Raw genomic sequence first — 24,741 nt, 5'->3', positions numbered from 1 at the left:
TCTTGTATTTAATACCTTTGCAATTGGGGAGGTGTAAATTGAGGTGGGTACGAGATGATGATGGTCTATTTCTGGCTGGGAGGTCGATAAGGTTGTTCATGTAGTTGGGGGATTCTCCATATATGCATATGATCTTTGAACTTTGCAATTTGTGATATCATTTAGTGGAACAACCAAAGAAGCAGTTGCAGTACTGAAATGTTCAGACCACACAAATTTGATGTTCAAGAGAGCCAGTTGCGGGAGTGTTCATTTGCTGGGACAGCCTCTTTCATAGTCCTGAGTATTAGCATACAAATGTACTGACTTGATGAAGGATCTCTGTTGGTAGACCCTGGTTGTTATGTTGTGTTTTCCTGTTCTAACTCTTCATTCTCTCTCCTCTTCACAGCTGAACCCGCAGATCTCTTGAAGGTATTAGATTTTCCCAATTTACCTGATGGTATAACAAAAACAACGGGACTTTGTGCAAACAGAAAATCTTCTAAAGGACCCGATGCTGCATATAGGGTATCAAAAGATGCTCAGCTCAGTGCGCCAACAAAGCAGCTATATCCTGGTAAGAAAATCTGCCTTTTATGATCCACATTAGCCATAACACTCAAATGTTTGTAGCATCATCACATCAGCTATATCACATGGTTTCATTACTAAAGGAGTGTTTCAACTTGGCTGACTTACATTAAGTTGTAATAATCCCCAGTGGTGTGTAGCACTAGCATATAGTGCTATATAGTCCAAGAAGGAGAATTTTTCCCTTTAATTTGGATAGTGCATGCCAAGAGGACAGATGTTTCTTTCCCTGGCATTGTTCCAGGTCTTAATGGGGTTACAGGACAGCTGGGTATACATCCTACTGCCAAAAGAGAACACTGTTTTAGGAAAATAATAACTTTATACTTTAAAGTTAGTTTCTTTTTGTGTGTGGATACAGTGCTGTCTTTCAGCTCTCTACATGGCAGGAAGCATTTTCCAGTGGTGGATTAAAGAGAGAGTGCCAAATCCAGTACAATCCAAAATATATATCCCCAGCAGTCCAGCCTGCATAGCTGAGAGGAGTCAATTTCTTGCAAGCATGGCCTCTTCCATTTGGACAAAATGCACTGTTTTTTTTCCCCTTGGTTTCTCCAAAAATCCAGCGCAAAAAATGTCAGTTTCACATAATAGCTTTCAGATGTTGGCAGTCTCCAAGTGAGAAAATAATTGGAAAGGTAGTAAGTATTTCTTTTCCGCTAAATAAGCTATTTCATTTTGTGCAGATTTTCCCTAGTGTAAAGTCTCAGACTGGTGGGAGGAGGGGGGGGGGGGGGGGAGTGACATAGCAGAGCAAAACATGGCCATTTCTGTAAGTGAATAAAATGTACTTTTGGTGATCCTGACTAATCTTGGATGCATCTCGCATCTCACAGCTTTCCCTGGGGTACATGTGTCTGTGTTTTGCTGTGTGCAAAGTACAGAACAAAACTTTCCTAATTCACTGGATGCATCCATCTCATAACCAGTGTGTGCTCAGATGCACATCAGTGAAACCTGAGCCATACATATAGAGATGCTTCCACCAAAAAGCAGTTTCTACTGTGTAATAGGATCAGTTCAGAGTGGGATCCTTTCATGTTCCAGAAGAAAGATGAAGAGAGACATTTCTTTCAGCAGATATGAGTCTTGCAGTGCATGTAAGAATTGACTGGTCTACGAAGTGACCTCCATCTTCAGATGCCATTAGAACAGACTCTGAATACCAAAACAATTATTAATTTTTTAAATTCCAATTTAGGAATGCTTTAGGTTTTAGCTTGTGGACTTTCTCTTCCACCTACCAAAAAGTTAGTAAAAATGTAAACACGAAGGCTGAAAGCAATTTGAGGCCCACCTCTGAACAGAACAATAAAAAAACTGTTCAGTTTTTAATTTTCAAACCTCGCCTGCCTCTTAAACTCTGCACTGCCTTATAGGATAGCCTCAGGTCCATTCTAGGTTTTACTTTTTTTCATTGGATAATTGTGTTAAATTCGATCATTGGCATGGTATGCCCACGCTTTATTTTTCTACCTTTTAACTGTAAAATGAAATCTCCAGCATACCACAATCAGAGCTAACAATCTGAGGCAAGCTGAATGAACGTAGCCTACAGTTCTGTATGACTTCTCAGTTCCCTAACAAGTTAACTTTTTATGCTAGTTGGACACAGTTAATATATATTTCCATGTTGAATTTTTCTATTTAAGGTATTTTCCTATAGGGACAGGCTAGAAATCAGGTATTTTTCCTAATTAATAGAGCTGTTTGGCTCCCCTTTATCAGTGAATATGTGATTTTCTCTGTATGAATTCAACTAATTGCCAGCCTCAAATGTCATACCCAGCTCCATGACAGCAGTATGCAGGTCCCTGGAGCAGTTTTAGTGGGCACTGCAGTGCACTTCAGGCAGGCGGACCCAGGCCCATCCCCCCACCACCTGTTACACTTGTGGTGGTGAATGTGAGCCCTCCAAAACCCACCTGAAACCCACTGTACCCACATTTAGGTGCCCCTTCACCCCTTAGAACTATGGTAGTGGTGTACAGTTGTGGGGAGTGGGGTTTGGGGGGTTGGGGGGCTAAGTACCCAAGGTAAGGGAGCTATGCACCTGGGAGCAATTTCTGAAGTCCACTGCAGTGCCCCCTAGGGTGCCCGGTTGGTGTCCTGGCATGTCAGGGGGACCAGTGCACTACGAATTCTGGCTACTCCCACAACCAAAGGGCTTGGATTTGGTCATTTTTGAGATGGGTGTCCTCAGTTTCCATTATGGTGAAAATCGGGAATGACCATCTTTAAGGTTGACCATCTCAACATTTAGGTCAACCATCTCTAAGGTCGTCAGGGGCATAGCCAGACCTCGGCGGGAGGGGGGCCAGAGCCCAAGGTAGGGGGGCACTGTTTAGCCACCTCCCCGTGCCGCCGACCACCCCAGCCACTTTGGACCCCCCGCCACCGCAACCGCAAACCCCCTGCCTCTGCCGCTGCAACCACAACCCCCCCCGCCACTGTCACCGCAAAAACCCTCCCCCGTCGCCGCCAGGTACCTTGTTTGCTGGTGGGGGTCCCCAACCCCCGCCAGCCGAAGAGTCTTCTTCAGCGCCGGTCAACTCTGGCGCCTTCACTGTGTGATGATCTGTTTTGAACTCCTGACGTCCTGCACCGTGCACGTCCTGTATGTAGCCCCATGCAGGACGTAAGGCATCAGAAACAGATTAACACACAACGAAGGCGCTGGAGTCGACCGGCGCTGAAGAAGACTTTTTGGCTGGCGGGGGTTGGGGACCCCCGCCAGCAAACAAGGTATCTGATGTGGTGGCGGTGGTAGCAGCAGGAGGGGAGGCGGTGGCTGGGGGGTCAATAGTAGAGGGGGCCAGGGCTTAATCTGTGGGGGCCCATGCCCCCGTGGCCCCACATAGCTACTGTACGCCCCTGAGTCGACCTAAATGTTGCAATTTGGGCGTCCCCGACCGTATTATTGAAACAAAATATGGATGCCCATCTTGTTTCGATAATACGGGTTTCCCCGCCCCTTCGCGGGGGCTCTCCTGCGAGGACGCCCTCATGAAAACTTGGGCGCCCCGTTCGATTATGCCCCTCCACGTGTAATAAAAATCTCTAGGGTATAGTTGTGACAGTCTTAATAATCTATGAAATGGCTGCTGCCCTAAACAATTTTAGAATTGGGTTATTGCTGATTCTGCTCTGTTGCCACCAGCACCATGAACTTCTTTCAAATGTGGTATTTGCACCATGAAGAAGAAAGAAAGAAAGAATATCTGTGGTCTTTGCTGCATTTGCTGATAAGATTTTGGCATCTCCGGTCAAAAAAAAAATAAGCTATTGGAGGGCAGCAGGATGAGGAATAATCAAAAATCTCCATGGCAACCCACATTCTGAACCATACAAATACCTTTATTTAGTACATTTTGTATTTTAATAAAAGCTTTTTCTGCAGAAATATGTTGTCTGGAGATGTACTGCCCAGAGATACGTTTTGAGTTTCACCTGATACCTTTTGCTCTCCTTATCTGGTCATCAGTTGCCCATGCAGTGTGTCCTCTTCCACTGTACAATCTTTCATAAATCCCTGTTGCTGTTGCTCCTGAACAGAGCCTGGTTCTCCACTGTGGCACTCCCTTCTGCCCAGTAGAATCTTTTGTCATGCTAAAGTATTAAGTAGAAAACCAAAAGGTTGACTTTCAAGGGCTGTCTGGTATAAGGTATTACAGCAGCAGTAATTTAGGAACATGACACCCTCATTAGGGGATAACCAGACAGATTAATATTATGTATAGTTAATGTGCAGTACATTGTTGCTTTTGCTTTAGGGGATGAAATACTACTGGCACTGAGAAATGTTGCAGTTTTTGGCCACATTTCCAAAGCTTAACCTTTCTGTCCCCCTTTTAAGGGCAATTCTCATGCTTGATCTGCACTTCTAGTCATTAGCCCCCTTTGACAGGTCTTTCTGTCATCCCCTCATCCACTAAGCTGTCAAAGGTAGAGTACCTTCCTGTCTCACCTGTATGCATCTCTTATTCCCCTGCATAGCCTTACTTTCTGCATGTACTATTATTAACATATGAAAGTAATTATGTAGCACAGATAATTTTGGACTGCCTTATCTAAAGAATGCTGCTGCGGGCACAGTGTTACCATTCATCAGAAATCCTGCAGCTGAAAACAGTCTTTATGCTGTGTATTTGTCTTTAAATGCAGAAACTTGCCATACTCAATTATGCAACATTTAATAATAGTCGCCAAGCATCATAAATACAGTAAACATGACAGATTAAGATTTCAGAGCATTTTAACCTGGCAGCACCCACAGGCTTGCCCGTGCTTTTTATTTTTAATAAGCATTTTACTATTTCCTGCTTCTTTAAGTTGCTTTTTCTCCTGTCTGGTATTCGTTACTGTCTTCTGCTTAGAGCATATATTAAAAAAAAAAAAAAAGAGCCAGCTGCTACTGTTTTTTTTTTTATTTGCCATTTTCCCTGAAGCCATCATTTCAAATCCCAAAACGGGGTTCTCTCCAACCTCCACTAGCTCCAGATTCCATAACGGATACCCTGCCAAAACATCTGCACACATCTGGTACAGATTGCTTTTGGCTGAGTGTAAATCTGCGCTCCCACTTGTGCAGTGGTCCTCAACCTAGCAATGGGGGATCTGTTCTCCCTTCTGCCCTGAGTAAATCTGCTGTTCAGGATATCCACAATCAATATTCATGAGATTCATATGTATGCACAACTATCTTATGCACATTCTGTATGGATGTACTGAAAACTAGACTGGTTGGGGACTGCTGGATGGATGACCACAACTCGAGGGTTCTTACACATTTAATTCTTTGAGGTCTAAAGTCTTCCTTGCAGCCTTCATGCTACAGAAATGTTGAATCTTGGCATGGCGCTGCTCCTTTTTGCAGTCATTATTAGCAGAAGGGGCTTATTCTTTTTGTCATGCTCCAGTTCCCAGAAGAAACCAAAGCATCTTTGTGCTGTGAATGGAAAAAATGTGCTCTCTTTTAAAAAGAGTAAACAATATGTAAAAATTAACACAATAAATTTTACAATGTCCCTGCTGTCACTGGCTGTTTTCCCATTTAATTGGGAGCAGCCTGGAGATCAGGGAACACTTTGGGTTGGGCGTGGTCAAGTCTCAGATGTTACAAGGCTCCTAATTGTGGGGTAGTAGTTGGGGCATTAACCCCCATTTCCTTCTACAACTGAGTTCTAGGTGCAAGGACAAATCGTCCTGAAAGTTTATCCTTCATTGTCACCTTATAGATTGCTTGGGGGGGGGGGGGGGTGGTGATGATCAAGCTGCATGAATCTGGCTAACTTCCTTGCAAGTCTTCTGCATGACTTCTTCCTCCTTTAGACCTGATGTCAACTTTGTGCAGTAGATCAGCATGTAGGACTGTCACCTTCATCCTTTGCTGCTTGAGCTGAATGCAATACCTGCAGGTCACCACCCATTTACAGCATATCATTCCAGTTGGATTCCCATATTTTATACCCTTCTCTTCATCGCTGATTTTTCCATGTAACCACTTAAAAAAATAACAGCAAGTGTCAGACTGATGCCGTTAAAGTGCATGCCTTACTCCCGGGGGAATTCTGAACAAAATAAATAAATAAAACATTCTGCACACGGTATTTGAAAATTCTGCATCCTTTATTTGTATTTTTTGTGCTTATTTCCCCTTTCATAAGGACTGACTCCTTCCTCAAACATGAAATTACACCCCCTGCCCCCAAGCCTTTTCCCTCCTGAGGTTCTACCTTCCCAAGCTCTTTCTCTCTCTCTCTTAGCTTGAACCCCTTACCTTTCCCTGGTAGGTTCAGACTCTTCTTTCTATTCACCTCTCCTCTATCCTTTAGCAGCTCTCTGCCTCAGGTCTGCCGAGAGACACAGCCGGGCTCGGGGCAAAACCACCCCCTCCCCACCTGGTCACTGCCATGCCACGCCCCCCCCCCACACTCGCACCAACCCTTTCCCACACATACTTGCGCTGCTCCCCAGGTTCGGGCTGCTGCCCCACCCCCTTACCTTCCTTGGCCTTTCGTCTCCTGCTCCTGTGTGCTGGGACCTGGATGATTGTATTAACATGATAACCCAGGTCATCCAGGTTATTGCATTAATGCAATCATCCAGGTTCCGGTATGCAGGAGCAGCAGAGGAGAGATAGACCTGGAAGCAGGAAGAAGCTTGCTGGTGCTGGCCGGGCCCGTGGAATTTTGACCCCTCTCCCTCTCGGCAGCCTTGCTCTGCCTTTAACAATTTTCTCTCCATACCCCTCAGCCTTCTCCACCCCCTTCTCTGTCCCTGACTCCCATCAAGACCCCTAGTTCTGTCTGTCCCTAAGTTATCCCTTCTAGGCACATTCCCCCCATCTCTCCTTATTTCTCTTCTCAGCAGGCACACACTCTGTTTCTCTCCTCTTTTTACTCCCACCCTCCAGGCACATATCCTTACTTCTCCTTTCACTTCCTCCTCTCCTGTGGCACACATCCAGCTTGCTGTCCCTCCAGTCCCCAATGGTACAAACCCTCTATCTTTCTCCCCCCCTCCTCCCTCCCCCCACCACTTCAGTTTGCTAGAGCCTCACTTGCCCCCCATGGCACACACTTTCTCACCCATAGCACAATTTCCGTACAGTTCTGCTCCCATGGCATACACCTCCTTCAACTTACGTCAGTTCTCCTTCCCACATGGCATGCATTCTGTGTACCTCATGACACACACTCCCTCTAACTTTCTCCATCCCCCCCCCCCCCCGCCGTGGTATATACCTTTTTCCCCAGAGCACACACTCCCTTCCAGCTTGTGCCAGTCTCTCAGCCACCCCCCCAGCATACACCCTCTCCCCCCACCCCCACAGCATATACTCATTTCAGATTTCTCCATTATTGTCCCCGACTGTGGAAAACCCACCCAGCTTTCTTCAGTCCCTTCTCCCATTGTACCCCTACCCAATTGCATGGCAAAAGGAGGCAGTGCATGACTGCATATCAGGCAGCCTCCTCCTCTGCCATCCTGGGCTCGATTTAAACAACCAGAATTATTCATGAACTCTACCAGACTCATTTGTGTCAGGACCCAAAACAAAAAATAAAAGTTAGCAGGCAGAAGACAGAGGGGCAAATTTTAGGATAGTCCACATGTTATGTGCTAGGTCATCTAAAACTAATTTTAAACTGTACACTTTTCCCCCTCAGCATCTCCGTTCCCTGAAGAATTCTCCATTTTAACCACTGTAAAACCAAAGAAAGGAAGTCAGTCCTTTCTGGTCTCCATTTACAATGAGCAAGGGATCCAACAGATTGGTGTGGAGATGGGGAGGTCTCCTGTATTCCTGTATGAAGACCACACGGGCAAACCTGGACCTGAGGACTACCCTCTTTTTAGGGGAATTAACCTGTCCGATGGCAAGTAAGTGCAACTGTTCATGTGTTTGTTTAGAAGGATACCACATTTTTGAAAATTAACTTACAGAGAACCTTGGATTCAGGGGGATAGAGTGAAGACTGAAAGCTGAAGTCCTAGTTCTCCAGTGATTCTGTCAGTGGCACCCTGCTGAATTAGCAGGTGACACCATAACACAGCCAAGCTAATCACCTCAGTATATATTTGAAAGGGATGGGGGGGGGGGGGGGGGGGAGGGAGGAACAGAATGAATAGGGAAAACAGAAGCAAGATAACATTAAAGGATAGAAGTTTGGTTGAGGAGAGGGAAGACAAGGTGAGATGTGAGGAGGGAAGATGATTGGTGAGGGAATGGGATTCAACTAATCAGTGTTAAGGTAAAATTGTAGAGCGAGAAGACAGTTTTGGTGGGAGGGATTATTTTGGGTTGGGAACCAGGGTGGGGAGGGTTATCAACCCGCTCCTCCCACCCAGGGTTGAGGTTATGCTGAAGGGGGGGGGAAGGGTTATTTACAGTTTTTTGGGGGGGGGCTTTGTCACAGCTGGGGTTTGGGCAGAGAATTGAAAGTGAGGGGAGATTACAGAAGTGGAGAAGGAGAAATGAGGGTGTGGGAGCAGGTATTGGTTCATGAGCATCACAGTCATGGACCTTGGGAGGGGGAGGACAAATGAAGGGTCTTGTGTCACTGCAGATCCTTTCATTGTGGGGTATTATAAGTAGTCATTGAAATACTGTTAGTTTAATACCGACTAACTGAAAGTGTTATATTATGTGATTTTATGTGTTACTGTTTAAAGGTTGACACGGCATCAATGCTGAATATGGTTAAATAATAAAGCTGTGACTGGTTTTTTGCCATTAAAGATTGACTGGTTATTTATTAACAACAGGAGAGGTGATGATGTGTGAGTGCCTGTGTTATGCACTTGAAAGGGCAATGTTACCAACTGAGTGCCCACATCTGAGTGCCAGTTGTGTGTGTGAATGTTCAGAAACCCAGCCGTTTCATGGGTAAGTGGCAAGCGAAGCCATGAAGAGCTATTCTGTAAAGGTGCCTGTATGTAACAAAGTATCCAAGTGCAAGGGGGCATTCACATGGGCGGAGCTGGCACTTGTGCATTCAACATACAGTATATTGTAAGTTACTTGCACCTTTGCCACATTTACATGACTGCAGTTACGTCAGGTCTATAGCTCACATAATGGCAGGCATGTAAATGTGTGGCTGATACCAGGCTATGCTTATAAGGAATCTAGGCACCCAGTTGCCATTAGAGAATAGGCTCAAATCTCACTGCATCAGGGCATTTACAAGGGGTCCTTCCTGATATAGAATTGCCCCCTTACTGCACATTTACATGTTGAAAAATAATTAGCTTTCTAAAAATAAGTGTGCGCTCTTCATAGGTCCAGCCAGCAAAGCAGTGCATTTTACAATATCTTGCAACCATCTGTTTTCCACAGGAATTCCTCCTTTTTCTGTATAAACTGTCAGGGCACTATTGGGAACCTGCAGTGCGGTAATTTGTGAGTGATGTAAGAGTCAGATGTATCACATTTGTTGTCCTCCCTTTCAGATGGCATAGAATAGCAATCAGTGTGCAGAAGAAAAGTGTGACCTTAATTCTGGACTGTACTAAGAAGATAATTAGGCCTTTGGAGAGAAGTGAGCATCCCATCATTGACACCAATGGCATCATTGTGTTTGGGACAAGAATATTGGATGAAGAAGTATTTGAGGTACGTGAAAACTCAGCATTTGTTTTTTGCTTGACTTCAAGAATAACTATGTTCCGCTATTCTCTCTAAACTGAGCAGGAATCCTCCAACTGCATGGCTACCAGTAGGGGGTGGTACTTCAATATTGTACTTTCAATTGCTAGGGACAGGGAGGTTTCCTGGAGTCCTGCAGAGCTTGCCTTTCCCTTACTATTGAAAATATGATAATGAAACAGCACCCCCCACTGGCAGGACAGTACATTGAAGAATTGTGCTCAGCTCTGTTGAGTTCTTTGAGTAGTGCCTAGTAGTTTATGATGTGTGTATGGAGATCTAGCCAGGTCTCAGCTTCACACTTTAATATGGATTTTTCTTTGCTATGGGACATTCAGGAATCTAAGGTATTTGTATTCTAGAGATACAGCAAAACTTGCTGTGTTCCATGTTCTCTATCTTTGTCAAACTACCTGTTAACAGACTATTTGAGCAGAGTAGGTGGCTGCTTATTGAAGAGAAGGAAGATCCCTGAGAAGACTATAGAAATTACTTTGTAATTACTTTGTAATTTCTCACTTAGTTTGAGCATTGCCTTGTTAGGGAGCTTTTAATGAACCATACCTGCCTTCCTTTTTCTCTCTCTGGGCACCATATGGCATTCTCAAAGCATTACTGAGGGCCCACAACTTGCGTTTTAAACTGGTTCTAGCCAGTTTAAAATGCAAGTAGTTTACCGGGGGCATGCACTACGGGCATTTTCCCTGTCACGGTAGCAGGCAACGAAAACGGAATGCGAATTATCCAAAGGCTATTATAATGAGCTGCACTACCGTTGCAGCTCACTATAATGAGATGCACTACCATTTTTCCAATTCCCTTACCGTGGGAACCCTAACGGGAGGTCTGCACCTCTCGTTAGGGCTTCTGTGAGGGAATCGGAAAGGAAAAGGGCCCCAAAAAAAAGGTAAAAAAGAAAAAAAAAGCAGCGAGCGCATGTGAGGGGCATCCTTTATGGACGTACTCTGCCTGCGCTTGTGAGGGATGTCTTTTATTTGTGTTTTCACCGTTTTTTTTTTTTTTTTTAGTTTTGTCTCCCCGGCGCTGCTCACCTTCTGTAGCTGTGCGAGGAGAAGGGAATCGGGGACGTGTGAGTCGATCCGGAGTTCGGGACGTCCCTTTCCATTATGCTCCTCTTCCAGGTCTCTTCAGCCAATCAGAGTGCGTTTAGCTGACACCAGCAAGCTAGACGCGCTTGATTGGCTGAAGAGACCTGGAAGAGGAGCATAACCGAATGGGACATCCCGATTCTCCAACTGGCTACCAAGGTAATGGTGAATGCAACGGAGCTACAATGAGTAGCTCATTTGCATTCCCTTTCCTTAGTGAATTCTCGTTCCCTACCGATTCGCTATGGAATCGGTAGGGAACGGGAATTAACGACGACTTTTATGCATCTGGGCCTGAATCAGGAAAGAAAGACAAAGGGCCTGATATTCAAAGCAAGTTAATGGATTGCCGGCAGGTGGCAAACATAGGACTTGCTTTTACAAACTTACACATGTAAGTGCTGCCAATTAAGTAGTGACAGTGGCCCACCCAACAGGGGCACACTGCTGTGGTAGTTAGCGGGAATCTCCAAGCCCCTCTAGATGAAGATTTCCCTTAAGGTGCCCAGAAACTCCTGTGCACATCTCCTGAGCCACCAATGCTGGTACTCTGCACATGCTCAGCTTTCGCACATGCGCAGAATGTGGCAACAGCAGATCAGGGAGTGACTACTGACTGCCAGGCTGTGCACAGGAGCTTCTGGGCAATTTCAGGGAGATCTTCAGCTGGAGGGGCTTGGCGATTCCAGCCACTCAGGTATTTATAGTTTCTTTTAAAAGTTGAGTGTGTGTGTGTATGGGGGGGGGGGGGGGGAGAGGGTAAAGAGGACAGTTAGTGCCCATCCATTTCCCCTTTAGGCCCACCCAAAATCTACTCTCTAGCTATGCTAATGGTGGTGAGGTTGCAATTTTAGGGGCCCTTTTACTACGCGGCGTAGGCGCCCTTGTGCACCCAACATGCACCAAATTGGAGTTACCACCCGGTTACCGCGTGGCCCTTGTGGTAATTTCAATTTTGGCGCGTGTCTGAAAAATATTTTTAATTTTCTGATGCACAACAGCTACACACGTAGACGATTATCGCCCAGTTACCGCGTGAGACCTTACTGGTAGGTCAATGGCTTGTGGTAAGGTCTCAGACCAAAAACGGATGCACAGCAATTTTCATTTTGCCGCATGTCCATTTTCTGCAAAAAAAGGCATTTTTTTCTAGGTGAGCTAAAAAATAATTCTGCGCATGCCCAAAACATGCGTCTACACTACTGAAGGCCATTTTCAGCACACCTTAGTAAAAGGACCCCTTAATTTGCAGGTGGACGTAAACTATATGTGATTAAGGAGAATGACCCTCTTGATCCCTCATGTAAAGCGCAGGCCAAAACAAGCACTTTTTAAAAATCATAAGGGCAGTTCTACCACCGGGCACCCGTATTTACACACCCTGTGTACACAGAATAGTAGCATTTTCACACTCTAAGGTTCAGATTCTACATATGGTGTCAAAAATTAGGCAAAGGGAAAACTCTGCGTTCAGCACTACACAATAAAGGGCGCTATGAGATAAGCATCTTTTATTGAATAGTGTTTGCATGGATTTCCATGCCCAACCTGCTGAAACCTGGTGTAAATCCTAGCACGCAAAATGGGCTTGGATCTCCATTATTCTATACCTAAATCTTGTGAACCTCACTGACCCACCTATGCCCCGCCCTTGGCCACGCCTCCTTTGATTTGCACACAATCCAATTTAGGCACCCATTGTTATAGAATAACATGCAGCCAGATCTGTGTGCAAGTCATAAGTAGTGCCAATTAAGTGCTCGTTAACTCCAATAATTAAACAATTGGAGCCCATTAAATAATTATTTTGCATCCAGATCTGGGATCTGCACCCAAGTTTGGGTGCCCAAATTTGGGCAATGTTTATAGAATCTGGGGTAAGTGTGTACTTGCAAGTGAACATGCCAGCAGAGTGCCTAAGTACTTTTGTGTAACGGTGCACATGAATGACATAGCTTGCAAATGCAAAAGGGTGTATCTTTGGCTGGAGCATGGGCAGGGCTTGCAGTTATATGCATAACTTACATAATACTGTCAGTTACGCTGTAATGTGCACCAGATTATATTATAAAAGCGAATCTGGGCGGCAGATGCCATTAAAGTTGAACTTCCCAAACTGTTAGTCAGGATCCTAAATAGTGTCATAAAACCTCCTTTTGGGGTTATGACTTAGGTAGGCTCTCCATAGGCATATCATTATATTGCACGTCTGGGGAGGGGGTCTCGCAATTTTCTTTTACCTCATCATGGGATCACAGGCACAAAATGATTGGGAAGCACTGCATTTATACAGTAGGCTCTCACTGCAGGACATTGGAATGCCTGAGTACGCTCATAGAATTGCCCCCTATTTGAGCTGATGTAAAATCCGGCTTGGATACCCCCCCCCCCCCCAACATATAGATTCCCTTTATAAAATTGGGACTACACATGAAGAATTTAGTCCGATCCAAACAGGTCCATAAAGAGACAAATCCAGGCCATGGGCAAACACCCCTACCCCCGGGCCCCTCACATTCTAGGGTTGCTTACTTACTTAATACTTGTTTCCTGCTCCTGTGTGCCTGACCCGTGTTAAGTCTGCTCTGCTGCTGCAGGTCTTTCTTCCTGCCATGTTCCCTGCCGTCTTGGCGGAAACAAGAAGTACTTCACATACGAGGCGGGACAAGGCAGGAAGAAAGATCTGTGGCCGGCAGAGCAGTTAACATGATAATGCAATAACCCGGCACTGCAGCACACAGGAGCAGGAGACCAATCAGCCTTGCTGGTGCCGAGCAGGCCCCCCTTGGAGGCTGGGCCTGGGGGAATCTTGCCTCCCGCCCCCCCCCCCCCTCTCGGCAGTTTTCTGAAATTGGTATTTACACGTGTATCGAATATACACATTGATTTGTGGATATGTTTCTAGAATAATGACCTAAGCGTGTTGGATATGTTTCCATGGAGAGGTCTGACAGAGGACTTAGTCTGCTGTACGAGTTGTGTTTTGTGCGAAAGTGTTTCTGAGAATCTGAATATTCAGCCGACAGTGATCAGCATTTTGCTGACCGCCGCCAGCATTATTGCCGGAAATTCAATCCCCGGGTTATGTCCGGGCTCCAACATTGAATTTCCAGGTATACAAGACCAGTGAAAACATAGCTGGTTAAGTGTGATATCAAGCACTTAACTGGCTATGGTGAACCGCATAAAGATAGGACTGATGTTTATGCAATCCTACTTACGCAGTTACCTTGGCCGGTTAAGTGCCCTTGGAATGCCCCCAAAATGGCTGTTCTCGTGTTGGCTACTAACTGGACATTTTCAGCAGCACCATCCGGTTAAATACAGGGTCTATGCTCACTACTGCACCTAGAATGTTCAGAATAAAGAGTTTTAACTCATCTAACTTGGAGTCGTCTGTGACTGTGACCAGTTAGAGAAGTAGTAGCCTTCCTCAACTTTTGTATTTCTGGGTTAACAAGATGGCTGGATTTGTAAAGTCTGCCTATGTAGGGTCAACTTCATAGGATATAGTCATCACCATGCTACCTGTGAGGCAGGATAGAAAATCCATTTCATGTCAGCTGCAGTAATGTAAGTGTTGTGCTATTTGTTTTCAATTCCTTCCAGACTAGTGTAGACTGGAGGGCCTTCCCAACAGGGTGCCATGGAAAATGAATAAACAGGTGTATTGATATGTTGTGCTCCTAATTCGTTTTCCAGTGTTTCCTGCAGAAAGCTTTTGGCTAGTTCAGTGATTTAAATGCTTGTCAATGAATGAGGCAACCTTTGCCTCCCAAACTTTCCTTATATTTCCTGCCAAGAAAAATACGTTCTAAATTGGACGTTGTCAGAATAGAAGGCTGAATGAGATTGTTATCTGCATAACATCTGGATGAGTCTTCAGAACTTCAGAAGGAAAAAAAAACCCTTTTAAGTCCTGTAGAAACACATGCTTACTCTCAACTTCCATGAGGACCTTCTCTGGGTGTAAGAGATATCAGTATTTTCAAGTTCCATGTAAGACAAAATTCTATATATGGTGCCGAAAAAAATGAATGATAAGCACTATTCTATAAACGGTACTCCAAGTTTGGCACCATATATAGAATAGCGATTAGTGTCATGATCTGCACCTAACTTTTAGCCACGAGAATTTACACCAACTGAACTCTGGTGTAAATCCTCACACCTGAATTAAATGCATATGTCCCTTATTCTGTAACACTGTGTGCAAATTCCAGGAACGCCTCTGATCCGCCCATGCCCCTCCTATGGCCACACCTCCTTTTCAGATCTGACGTAAAATTTGCATGCAGAGCAGTGGAGTTCCTAGGGGGGCTGACATCCAGGGCAGATCGCCGATACGCCCCGCCCCCCGGGTGCAGCGCAATCCCCCCGGCGAAAGGACCCCCGGTGAAGGAACCCCCCTGGGTGCACACCGCTGGAGGGGGGGGTGCCGCGCGCCTGCCCGCGTCCTTCATTTCCATGCTCCCTCTGCCCCGGAACAGGAAGTAACCTGTTCCAGGGCAGAGGGAGCACAGAACAAATGTAGTGGACAGGCGCGCGGCACCCTCCCAGAGGCGTACACCTGGGGCGGACCGCACCCACTGCCCCCCCCTAGGAATGCCACTGACGCAGAGGCTGGTGCCTAAAAATGCACATATAAATTTAAATTAATGCCATTTAGCACTGATAATTGACTATTAGCACCCAATTATTGGTGCTAATTGGCTAATGTGTCAATTTGCCCATTTTTGAGCGTCATATATTGAATTTGTGGGATGGTGTAGAAACCTGATACTTCAGTCCGTTGTAAAGAGATTTCAGCCTCATTTAGCACAGCTACTTTCTGTACAAATGCATAGAGCTGGTGTAAATCCTCATGCCTATAGTGCAAAGAATCACGCATAGATTATAAAATGTTATAATCTATGGCCCAAAATTGTTACTGAAAAAGAATGTGCTTAGTGTGATTCTATAAAGGATATGTTTCTTTTATAGAATCACACTTAGCACATAACTGCGCCTAAGTATAGGAATTTGGACTTAAGCCTGTCTGAGAAGGCCTCAATGCATACGCCTACATTTAGGCACAATTCTATATTTATGCGTGCAAATTTTGGGAACTCCCCAAAAACACCCCTAACCATGCCCCCATATAGTTACACATGATAGAAGTTAGGTGCAGATCCCATGTGCGTGTAACATCATAGGTGCAGATCCGATGTGTGCCTAAATCCTAATTCTTCTGATAATTAGCTATTACCACCCAATTATCAGCGCTGATCGGCTCATTGTTCAATTAAGTTACACGCATAAATTGGGAACGCACCCAATTTAACGCACATAACTCTAGGTACCATATCTAGAATTTGGTCGTATGTACATAATGCCCCACAGAGTATGTGCCATCAAATCTAGGCACGTAATTACAGAATATTGCTTAGTTGGAAATGGCTCATTGTCTAGAGCACCGGCAGTTTCATGTGGTTCCTTAGAGAATTACCTCCAATAAGTCTATACAATGATTCACAACTGCAGTAATTTGTAACTGAAATTTAAAAAAATAAAGCATCCTCAAAGCAGATCATTGTGATGTGCAAAGTTCCATCTCAAAACCCCCAAAACATAAACTCACAATAACAAGATAAAAACAAAACAATAAAACGTCTCATCAATTACAAAAGCTAGTTCTTCCAGGGCCAGCAAGAATTTGAAGACTTCCAGAAGAACAACTAATTAGCAAGGAAGTCACTGGAAACAAGTAGATATTTTTTCCGTTCTTTCATGACAGCAATTGTTTTTGCCATAGTGACTTGCTATCACTTCTCAGATTGCTTCCATGTCACTTTTAATAGCTTGGATTTCTGTTTAGAGGTTAACCACATTTGTATATCTTGCTATGTAATTCACACTACTGGGAGACTGCTGAAAAGAGCTGATTTACAGTTCTGGCTTTGAAAGCTACTCTGTCTTTGCCAATTTGCCATAAATCATTTAAGAATGCGTTTGGGAGGGTAACCATATATTCATAAGATAGAGTAACATGAACTAGTGGAACCCTCCCATCCCCTTCAAATCCATCAAGCCAACATCCTACCTATGTGACAGAAAGAATCAAAGGGGCAGGCCAGGGGCCAGGGTAGAATTAAGACATAAGAAAATGAGGAATGTGCCAATATTTAAAACCAGGAACGGCACTTGTTCACTTAAATGGTACTTAACCGACTATCTGACGATATTCAGCACATTGCTGGCTAAGTTTGGCGACCAAATTAGGCTGCTAAAATAGCAGGTAAATCTTTTGCCTGTTTAAACTTAACCAACCAACACTGATTATCGGCTTGTCCGGTTAAATTTAAACCGGTCAAAATACACCCAGATATTCAATGCTGGTCACTGGAAATGGCCCAACATTGATTATCTGGGCTCAGCACGGACCACAGGAGGCAGCCCTGCTACCTTCCATGGTCTGAATATCGGGCCCAAAGAGGTGCTGGGGGTGTCACTAAGGAGGAGCCCCAGGTTATACGGATGCTAGCAATATTCAGTGCCAGCACCCACATAGCTAAGCGGCTTCATTTAGTTATATGGGTACCAGCTCTGAATATTTTTTCTTAAAAAAAAGGCCCTGATCCCCCTCCCACCCCGACAAATTCTTTTCTTTCCCTCCCTCCTTCTCCCAGCCTACATCAAGACCCCCTCGCAAGACCTTCCCACCCTCTAACCGTGAAGGTAAGTCCCTGGGCTTACCTACATCCCTGGTGGTGCAGTGGGGTCATGGGGGCAGGAGTGCACCCCCCTTGCTCCTGCCCTTTGCGGCACCTCTGTAAAATGGCTGCCATGACCTCTCATGACAGCTTGCGGTATTTCACGGGCATAGGAGCCAACTTTTCAAAATTATTGGGGGTGCTAAGCCCAATGGAAATGACCCCTCCCTGGACACATACAAGGAATTTTCTCAATATTGGGGGTGCTCAAGCACCCACAGCACCCACAGAGTCGGCTCCAATGTTCACGGATGGGGGGCAGGGAGTGGGGGGGAGTCTGTGAGGGAGTCTTGATGTGGGCTGGGAGAAGGGAAGGAGGGAAAGAGGGGACACTGGCGTGGGGGGGGGGGGGGGGAGACAGGGCTCAGGGACTGTGAAAAAAAAAAAAGAAAATGATTATGTGGCTCCTATCTCAATATTTAGCTATGACCATATAACTCTTATGCAGCCCGACTATATATCGGCTGGACCCATATAGCTCTGGGAGGCCAGGCTACCCAAAATTATTTCCAATATTCAGTACTGGTGCTGTGACATGGCCCGAGACTGAATATCAGGGGATAATTTAGCCAATGACGACCAGCATTTTTAAAAACGCTGACCGCCGCCAGCTGAATATCAGGGGAAAGAGGATAATTCTCTATAGATCGCCAAAATTTAAGCTCAAGGATGATGCGCACTAAGTACGAAATCTATAATGGCAGTTGTGCGTGCAACTAGCCTTAGAGAATATAGCATACGTACGCATTTAGATTCCTAACTATAGTCATGAGCACGTACACGAGCTCACTGTTGTAGGAAGTTCGGTGCGTGAATGCTAGTATTCTACAGCTTATTTGCAGAATGTCTGACATCCCTCTGGATCTGCTTATGCCCCTCCCAAGTCCACGCTCCTTGAAGATGTGCACTTTGAAATTATTCTATACATTGTGTGCACGAACTTTGTAGAACCCTAGCACCTATGTGCCTTGACCATCAAGTACACTGTTCTAAAATTATCCTTCTACCCCAGATTCTATAAAGGTCACCTAAATTTGCATGTCCAAATTTGGGTGCAATTCTGAGATGCACACACAATTTAATTGATTAACAAGCCAACTAATACCAATAATTGGACAATAACAATCATTTACTCTTTTCTATTTCTAATATTATGTATTTCACCATCATGTACCCAAAACTCGCTGTAAAACCAAATGTACATTCTCTTCTATTTCCAGTATCCACGATGAACTGTAAGCCACATTGAGCCTGCAAAAAGGTGGGATAATGTGGGATACAAATATAATAATAATAATAATAATAATAATTTATTAATGTCGCTGGCACCAATTAGGTTTTGGGCATGTATCTGGCTGTAACCTGTTCTATAATACCGGGCACCCAAATCCTATAGCACACAACCCAAGGGACATGGACGTAGGAGGGACATGCATGGGTCAGGGACTTTCTGAAAATTTACTGGGGATGTGAACCCAAATTGGGCACTAGGAATTACACCTGGTTTCAGCAGACATAAGTCCTGGCATCCAATTTTGGACACGGGAATTGCCACGATGCGCTATTCTATAAAAGGTGCTCAGCCCAGAGCGATCTTTATAGAATCTGATATTCTGGAGAATGGTATATACCCCAAGAATGTATATATGGCACACAAATTTGGGCACACTCCTGAGATATATGCACAACTTCATTGGCTAATGAGCTGTTAACCCTTAATAATTAGATGCTAACAACCAATTATTGATGTTAATTGGCACCACTTAGGATTTGCTCGTGCATCTGGCTTTGTGCTATTCTATAACACTGGGTGCCTAAATCCCATAGCGTGCAACCCAAAAGAGGACATGGCCATGGGAGGGACATGGGCAGGTCAGAGGCATTCCAAAAAGATGTGCTCAGTGTTATAGAATAATGGGTTTCTGCACCCAACTTGGGAACCAGCAGGGGGGATGGGGGAAAAAAATTCTCCAGGCCTGGCCTCCAAGGAGGGGGGCCGGTGCTGGGGTCTGTCTCTCTCCTGCTGCTTTTGGGACCTGGGTGATTGTGTTAAAGCGATAACCCGGTTGCAGCACACACAAGCAGGTGATAGACAAACCACTGCGCCGGGCCCCCCTTGGGGGCCAGGGAGGAGCAGAAGCACTGATGCAGGAGAGTAGGGAGTGGCAGCAGCAGCTGTGTCCTGAGTGGGGGGGGGGGGGGGGGTTGGTGGTGGCGCCGGCAGCGGCCACAGTGGCCCTGCCCCGGGTCCATCTCTGTCTCTCGGTGGCTCTAGGCACCAGGATTTATATCAGGTTTCTGCAGGTGTAAGGCTTCCGGAGAATCAACGCTAAACACTATTCTATAAAGGTTGTGTGCCCATTAAAGAATAGTGATTACCTCAGATCTTTTTCCGGTGCCCATATTTGAGCGCCATCTATAGAGTTCCTCCCATACCGAGGGCAGGGAAAGGCCTCTTCATTTAGCACTCATCACTAGGGTTACCATAGGGCTCCATAAAAAGGAGGACAGATTAAGCCAGTCTGGGTTTTACTTCCATTGATTAGGTAACCCTAATCATCACTGATTTTCACTCTATTAAATGGAAAGAAATTGTCATGAGCTAAAGCAATCAGAAGTTCTTCCCTATGGGACAAAGAACTTTTGGTATTTTAAACTGACATAGTGTATATAAACATCCTGCAGCAGAGCACAGTTGCTTTTAAATCCAGACAAACCACAACTTTACTTGTTGTAAATATTTGTTCCTCAGAACCTACAAGGCATTACTTAGAGTTCTAGTACAATGCAGGATGCTTTCTTGGCTCCCAATGAACTTTGATTCGAATATCTGTTTTCCCTAGACTCTGTTTTTATAAGGGGGCCCCTGCTGCAACATGCTGAATTTCCAACATATGGCATGAATCATTCAACCAGCACCGGAATATCCTCCCGATTCAAAGTCTGCTTGGATGTTTTGTAGTTAAGACTTGGGAACTGAGGGAGGGGGAGTTATTCTGTAATGCTGATCGACTATACACAGCAGAGTGTGGTTTGCAGTTGTGGTTGGCAGTACAGGGTCCAGTTACACTCTTTTAAGGGGAAAATAATACTCTATTGTATTCAGCATAAGATTATCACCAACTAAAAGTAGATGGCATACTGTCACAAATAATGTTCACAAGTTTATTACTCTTTTGTGTTCTTGTGATTGCCAGGTGGGAACAGAATGGGGAATGAGTCTCTCTTGGCTTGCCTTTCCCTGCTCAGAGGCTTCCATAGGCTGAGTAGTAGAGACACTGAATGAGTACAGTAAAATAATCAGTATGTCAGGGGTCATATCATCAGATGCCATCTCCTATATGAAGCTTGGCACATCTAGTATACCGGTTCTCGTCCTGCTCTATGTTTCCAGATCTTGCTTGTTGTAGTGTCAATGGTCTCAGATTGTTCTCTGCTCTCTTTTTCCTTTTTACCCTGGTCTCCTCTACTAAATTAGATCCTCTGGCCAACAAATCTCACATTCCTATTAAAGACAATCCCCAGATTTTGCTTAGCACTCAAAGTTGTGCATGCAAGTGTAACTTAATCAGTGCATTTTTTCTAGCAAAAAAAGGGACCGATACTCAAATGCTCTGCCACCTTTCAGGGGTGGGGTGATCACTGAGGGACTCATCCCACAATAGCCAGGCCCCCTGCAACCAGTCACAGAATCTGTGACAAGGCAGAATTGGTTTGTAGAGTCTGAGCTCTTTCATTAAAACTTAGGGTCCATGAGTCAATTTTAGCAGACAACGGAAAGGGTACCCCCTCAAAAAAAGCCCTGAACTTAATATAACGAGACTGTAATTGGCACTAAGTAGTGGTCATTTGTACTAATTGACATCAATTAGCAATTAACGCATGCAACTGACCTTAGTTGGTATTACAAGTGGGGTGTGGACTGGGGAGGAGAATGCACTGGTCAAGGGTGTGCCCAATACTTATACATATATGTTAAAGAATACATGCAGTTACATGTCTGCTATAGTTAGGTTCAAACACTTACATCAGCCTTTGAACTGGAGCAGTTGCTTGTGCCTGAGGTTAGATGCATCAGTATGGAGTTATGCTAGTGGAGGAGTGGCCTAATGATTAGTGCAGCTGGTTTTGATCCAGGCAACTTGGGTTCAATTCCCACTGCAGCTCCCTGTGACCTTGGGCAAGTCACTTAACTTTCCATTGCTCCAGGTACAAAACTTAGATTGTGAGCCCTCTAGGGACAGAGAAAGTACCTGCATATAATGTGTATATTTATTTATTTAGATTTTTGCTCACATCTTTTTCAGTAGCAGCTCAAGGTGAGTTACATTCAGGTACGGTGGATATTTCTCTGTCCCAGGAGGGCGCACAATCAAGTTTGGAGCTGAGGCAATGGAGGGTTAAGTGACTTGCCCAAGATCACAAGATTTGAACCAGCCACCTCTGACTGACTGACTGGTTTGACTGGTGCTCAAACCACTAGGCCACTCCTCCACTCATAGCACTGTGCATGTCTAAAAATAATTAGTCGTAGTAGAACTGCCATTATAGACTTGAAGATTAGCACCCAAATGCTTGGCACCTAACGTTTGGTGACTTTTCTTGAATCTACCTCAATATGTGGATACAATGCTTCAATGATGAAACTTTCTCAAGGAAATAGGATCTTAATTGCTAATAACACTAGACAAAGTGCCTGATTCTCTAAGTCTTTTGTCCTTTTGTGTGTCTTTGTGGAAATTTGTTTAATGAAATGAATTCAGAAACTTCAATGTTGCAAAGACCTTTATCTTATCAGCAACACCCTGGTCCCTGTGTTGTCCTCCTTACATAAGCTGTAGCATAGCTCAATACTGAAAGAAGGCAGGATATGCTAATGGATTGTCTCAGATGGAAAGCATTAAGTTTCTGTCTTTCCTGTTAATTTTTGGATCAACTTTACAATAATTCAGAGACTTCAAGGCGATATGAAGAGAAGATGAGAGGTTTCTTTGGCAATTCTGATGTGTAGGATTCTGCTTTGAAGGCTAGATGTTGCTGCAATATTGGAACTTGGTCACACCATGCTAAGGTTAGCAATGCAAATTTCTGCCACGTGATGCGTTTCTCAATGAGGCACAACCAAGCTGACATGGAACCAGTAATTAGAGCAGGGGGTTCTCAACCCAGTCCTTGGAACACATCAAACCAGCCTGGTTTTCAAGATAGTCACAACATATTTGCATGATATAAATTTGCATGCACAGCCTCCATTGTATGTAAATCTATCCCATGCATATTTATTTTAGGTATCCTGAAAACCAGGCTGGCTGGGTGTGTCCCAAGTACTGGACTGAGAACCCCTGAAATAGAGGGAGAATTTGATAGGGGAAGGGATGGAGAGGTTGACTGCTTTCAGATTTCAGGAATACTTTGCTAGGATTACCACAGTTCAGGGTCTCAGTAGAACCAGTAGTAGCTGTAACTGTTTGTTTGTTTGTTTGTTTGTTTTTTGCCCTCTGGGTGATTTGATCATAGCCAGAGTTAGAAGCAGAAAGTTTGGTTTAAACTAACAGGCAGGGTCAATGTTGTTGCAAAGGAAAGCTCTTAAGGCAGCAGGGATATCTTGGTTTCTGTTTGAAATGTGTAGCAGATCAAATCTTGCAGCAACAAATTCATCTTCAGTTACATCTCACTCTGAGGAAGGGCAGGAAAGATATGAACTGCACAGGTTCTGGGGTTAAACTTAAACTATAGCCATAATCAGTGTTGCTTCATGGGGGGGGGGGGGGGGTATGTAGTTAGCATGTTTGCATGTATTTTTAGCTACTGTCTCAAGAAGCTGCAAGACAATTTACAATATAAAATTATCATGCAGAATACAATTTCATTCCTCAGCATCAGTCCATCACCCAGAATATTCAGCCACACAAAGCTGCATCTTACATGCATGCAAGTTTTGCGGTACACTTATGCATATATGTTTGTTAGCATATTATAGTGACTTCTACCCCATTGTGTACTGTTTCTACCACAGTACTGCTACTTACCACCAGGCAGGGCTGCTGAGAGACTGAACCGGGCCTGGGGCAGGGCCGCAGCCGCCGGGCACCCCAGCCCCAGGACCTCCGCTGCCACTCCCCGGACCACCATGTAGCCAGAGTACAAAAATTGGTGGGGGGCACATTTTTCTCCACCTCCCTGCCCCCGCCGCAACGTCACATACCTTGGCTGGTGGGGGTCCACAAGCCCCGGCGCTAGCAGAAGTCTTTCTCCAGCCCCATTCTCTGCTGCATTTCCTGCCCTATGGCTGCTTTTTCCTTTCACATCACGCATGAGGAAGGCTTCTACTGGCACGGCTTCTGGGCCCATCTGCTCCTTCTCAGCCTCTAAGGGGGCCCCGGCACCGGAGTTTTCTCTCTCCTGTTCCTATTGTGATGCAATCACCAAGGTCCCGCCAGGAGCAGTGAAGAGACAGACCCTGGTGCCGTGCTCCCTTTGCAGGCCAAGCCTGGGGGAATCTTGCCCCCCCCCCACCTTGGCAGCTCTGCCACCAGGGCCTAAGTTCTGTCTTTCTCCTCCTTATTCCTTCATTGTTTCCACCTCCAACCATTCTCTTCTCTTCACAGCTTTTTTTATATTTTTCAGTTTCTTCACCTACTCCTCCAGTACCATTCCATTTCTTTTCTTTGTCTCCCACCTCCTCCACTTCATCCCTATAAAACCCCTTCTCCCATTCTTTTGTAGTCTTACCTCTTGCCTAAAACAACCCTCCATTTTGTTCTCTCTCTCTCTTCTCAATCCCCCAGTGTCCTCCCGCCTGCCTCTTTTTCCTCATTTCTATTATCTCTTCCCCAGCTCTTTTCCTCCTCAGCACCCATGCTTTCTTGAATTTTTTCTCTCTTTCTTCCTCTCTGACCCCTTCCTCTGCATTCAGCTGACCTAACCAAATGGTGGGAGTCTGTCTCTCTCACCCTTGCTGGCCATATTTCACTGTCTACTATCAGCATTTTGAAACCATGCTGATCAGTGCTACCTGGCTTCTCATCTCATTTGCCTATTAAGTCATAAAAGATTTTTGCAGTAGTCCTGAACCTTGTCTGTGGGTGATTACTTGGTAGAAAGGCAGCTGTTTGGTTTAGTCACTTCCCTGAATATTTGGCCTATCTCCAAG

General features: G+C 44.9%; 1 protein-coding gene across 1 annotated transcript in view; it reads left to right on the top strand.

Annotated features, from left to right (window-relative positions):
- The window catches only part of COL5A1 (collagen type V alpha 1 chain), a 376,227-nt gene that overhangs the window by 107,057 nt on the left and 244,429 nt on the right, over window positions 1-24,741 (top strand). Inside the window, 3 exon segments of the mRNA XM_030207658.1 lie at window positions 392-559; window positions 7,746-7,959; window positions 9,532-9,694. Of these exon segments, the coding sequence (XP_030063518.1) occupies window positions 392-559; window positions 7,746-7,959; window positions 9,532-9,694 (545 nt within the window).

Source organism: Microcaecilia unicolor, chromosome 6 (assembly GCF_901765095.1).
Source record: "Microcaecilia unicolor chromosome 6, aMicUni1.1, whole genome shotgun sequence".
In the NCBI taxonomy this organism is placed as follows: domain Eukaryota; kingdom Metazoa; phylum Chordata; class Amphibia; order Gymnophiona; family Siphonopidae; genus Microcaecilia; species Microcaecilia unicolor.
This window is presented reverse-complemented; position numbering and strand designations above follow the sequence as displayed.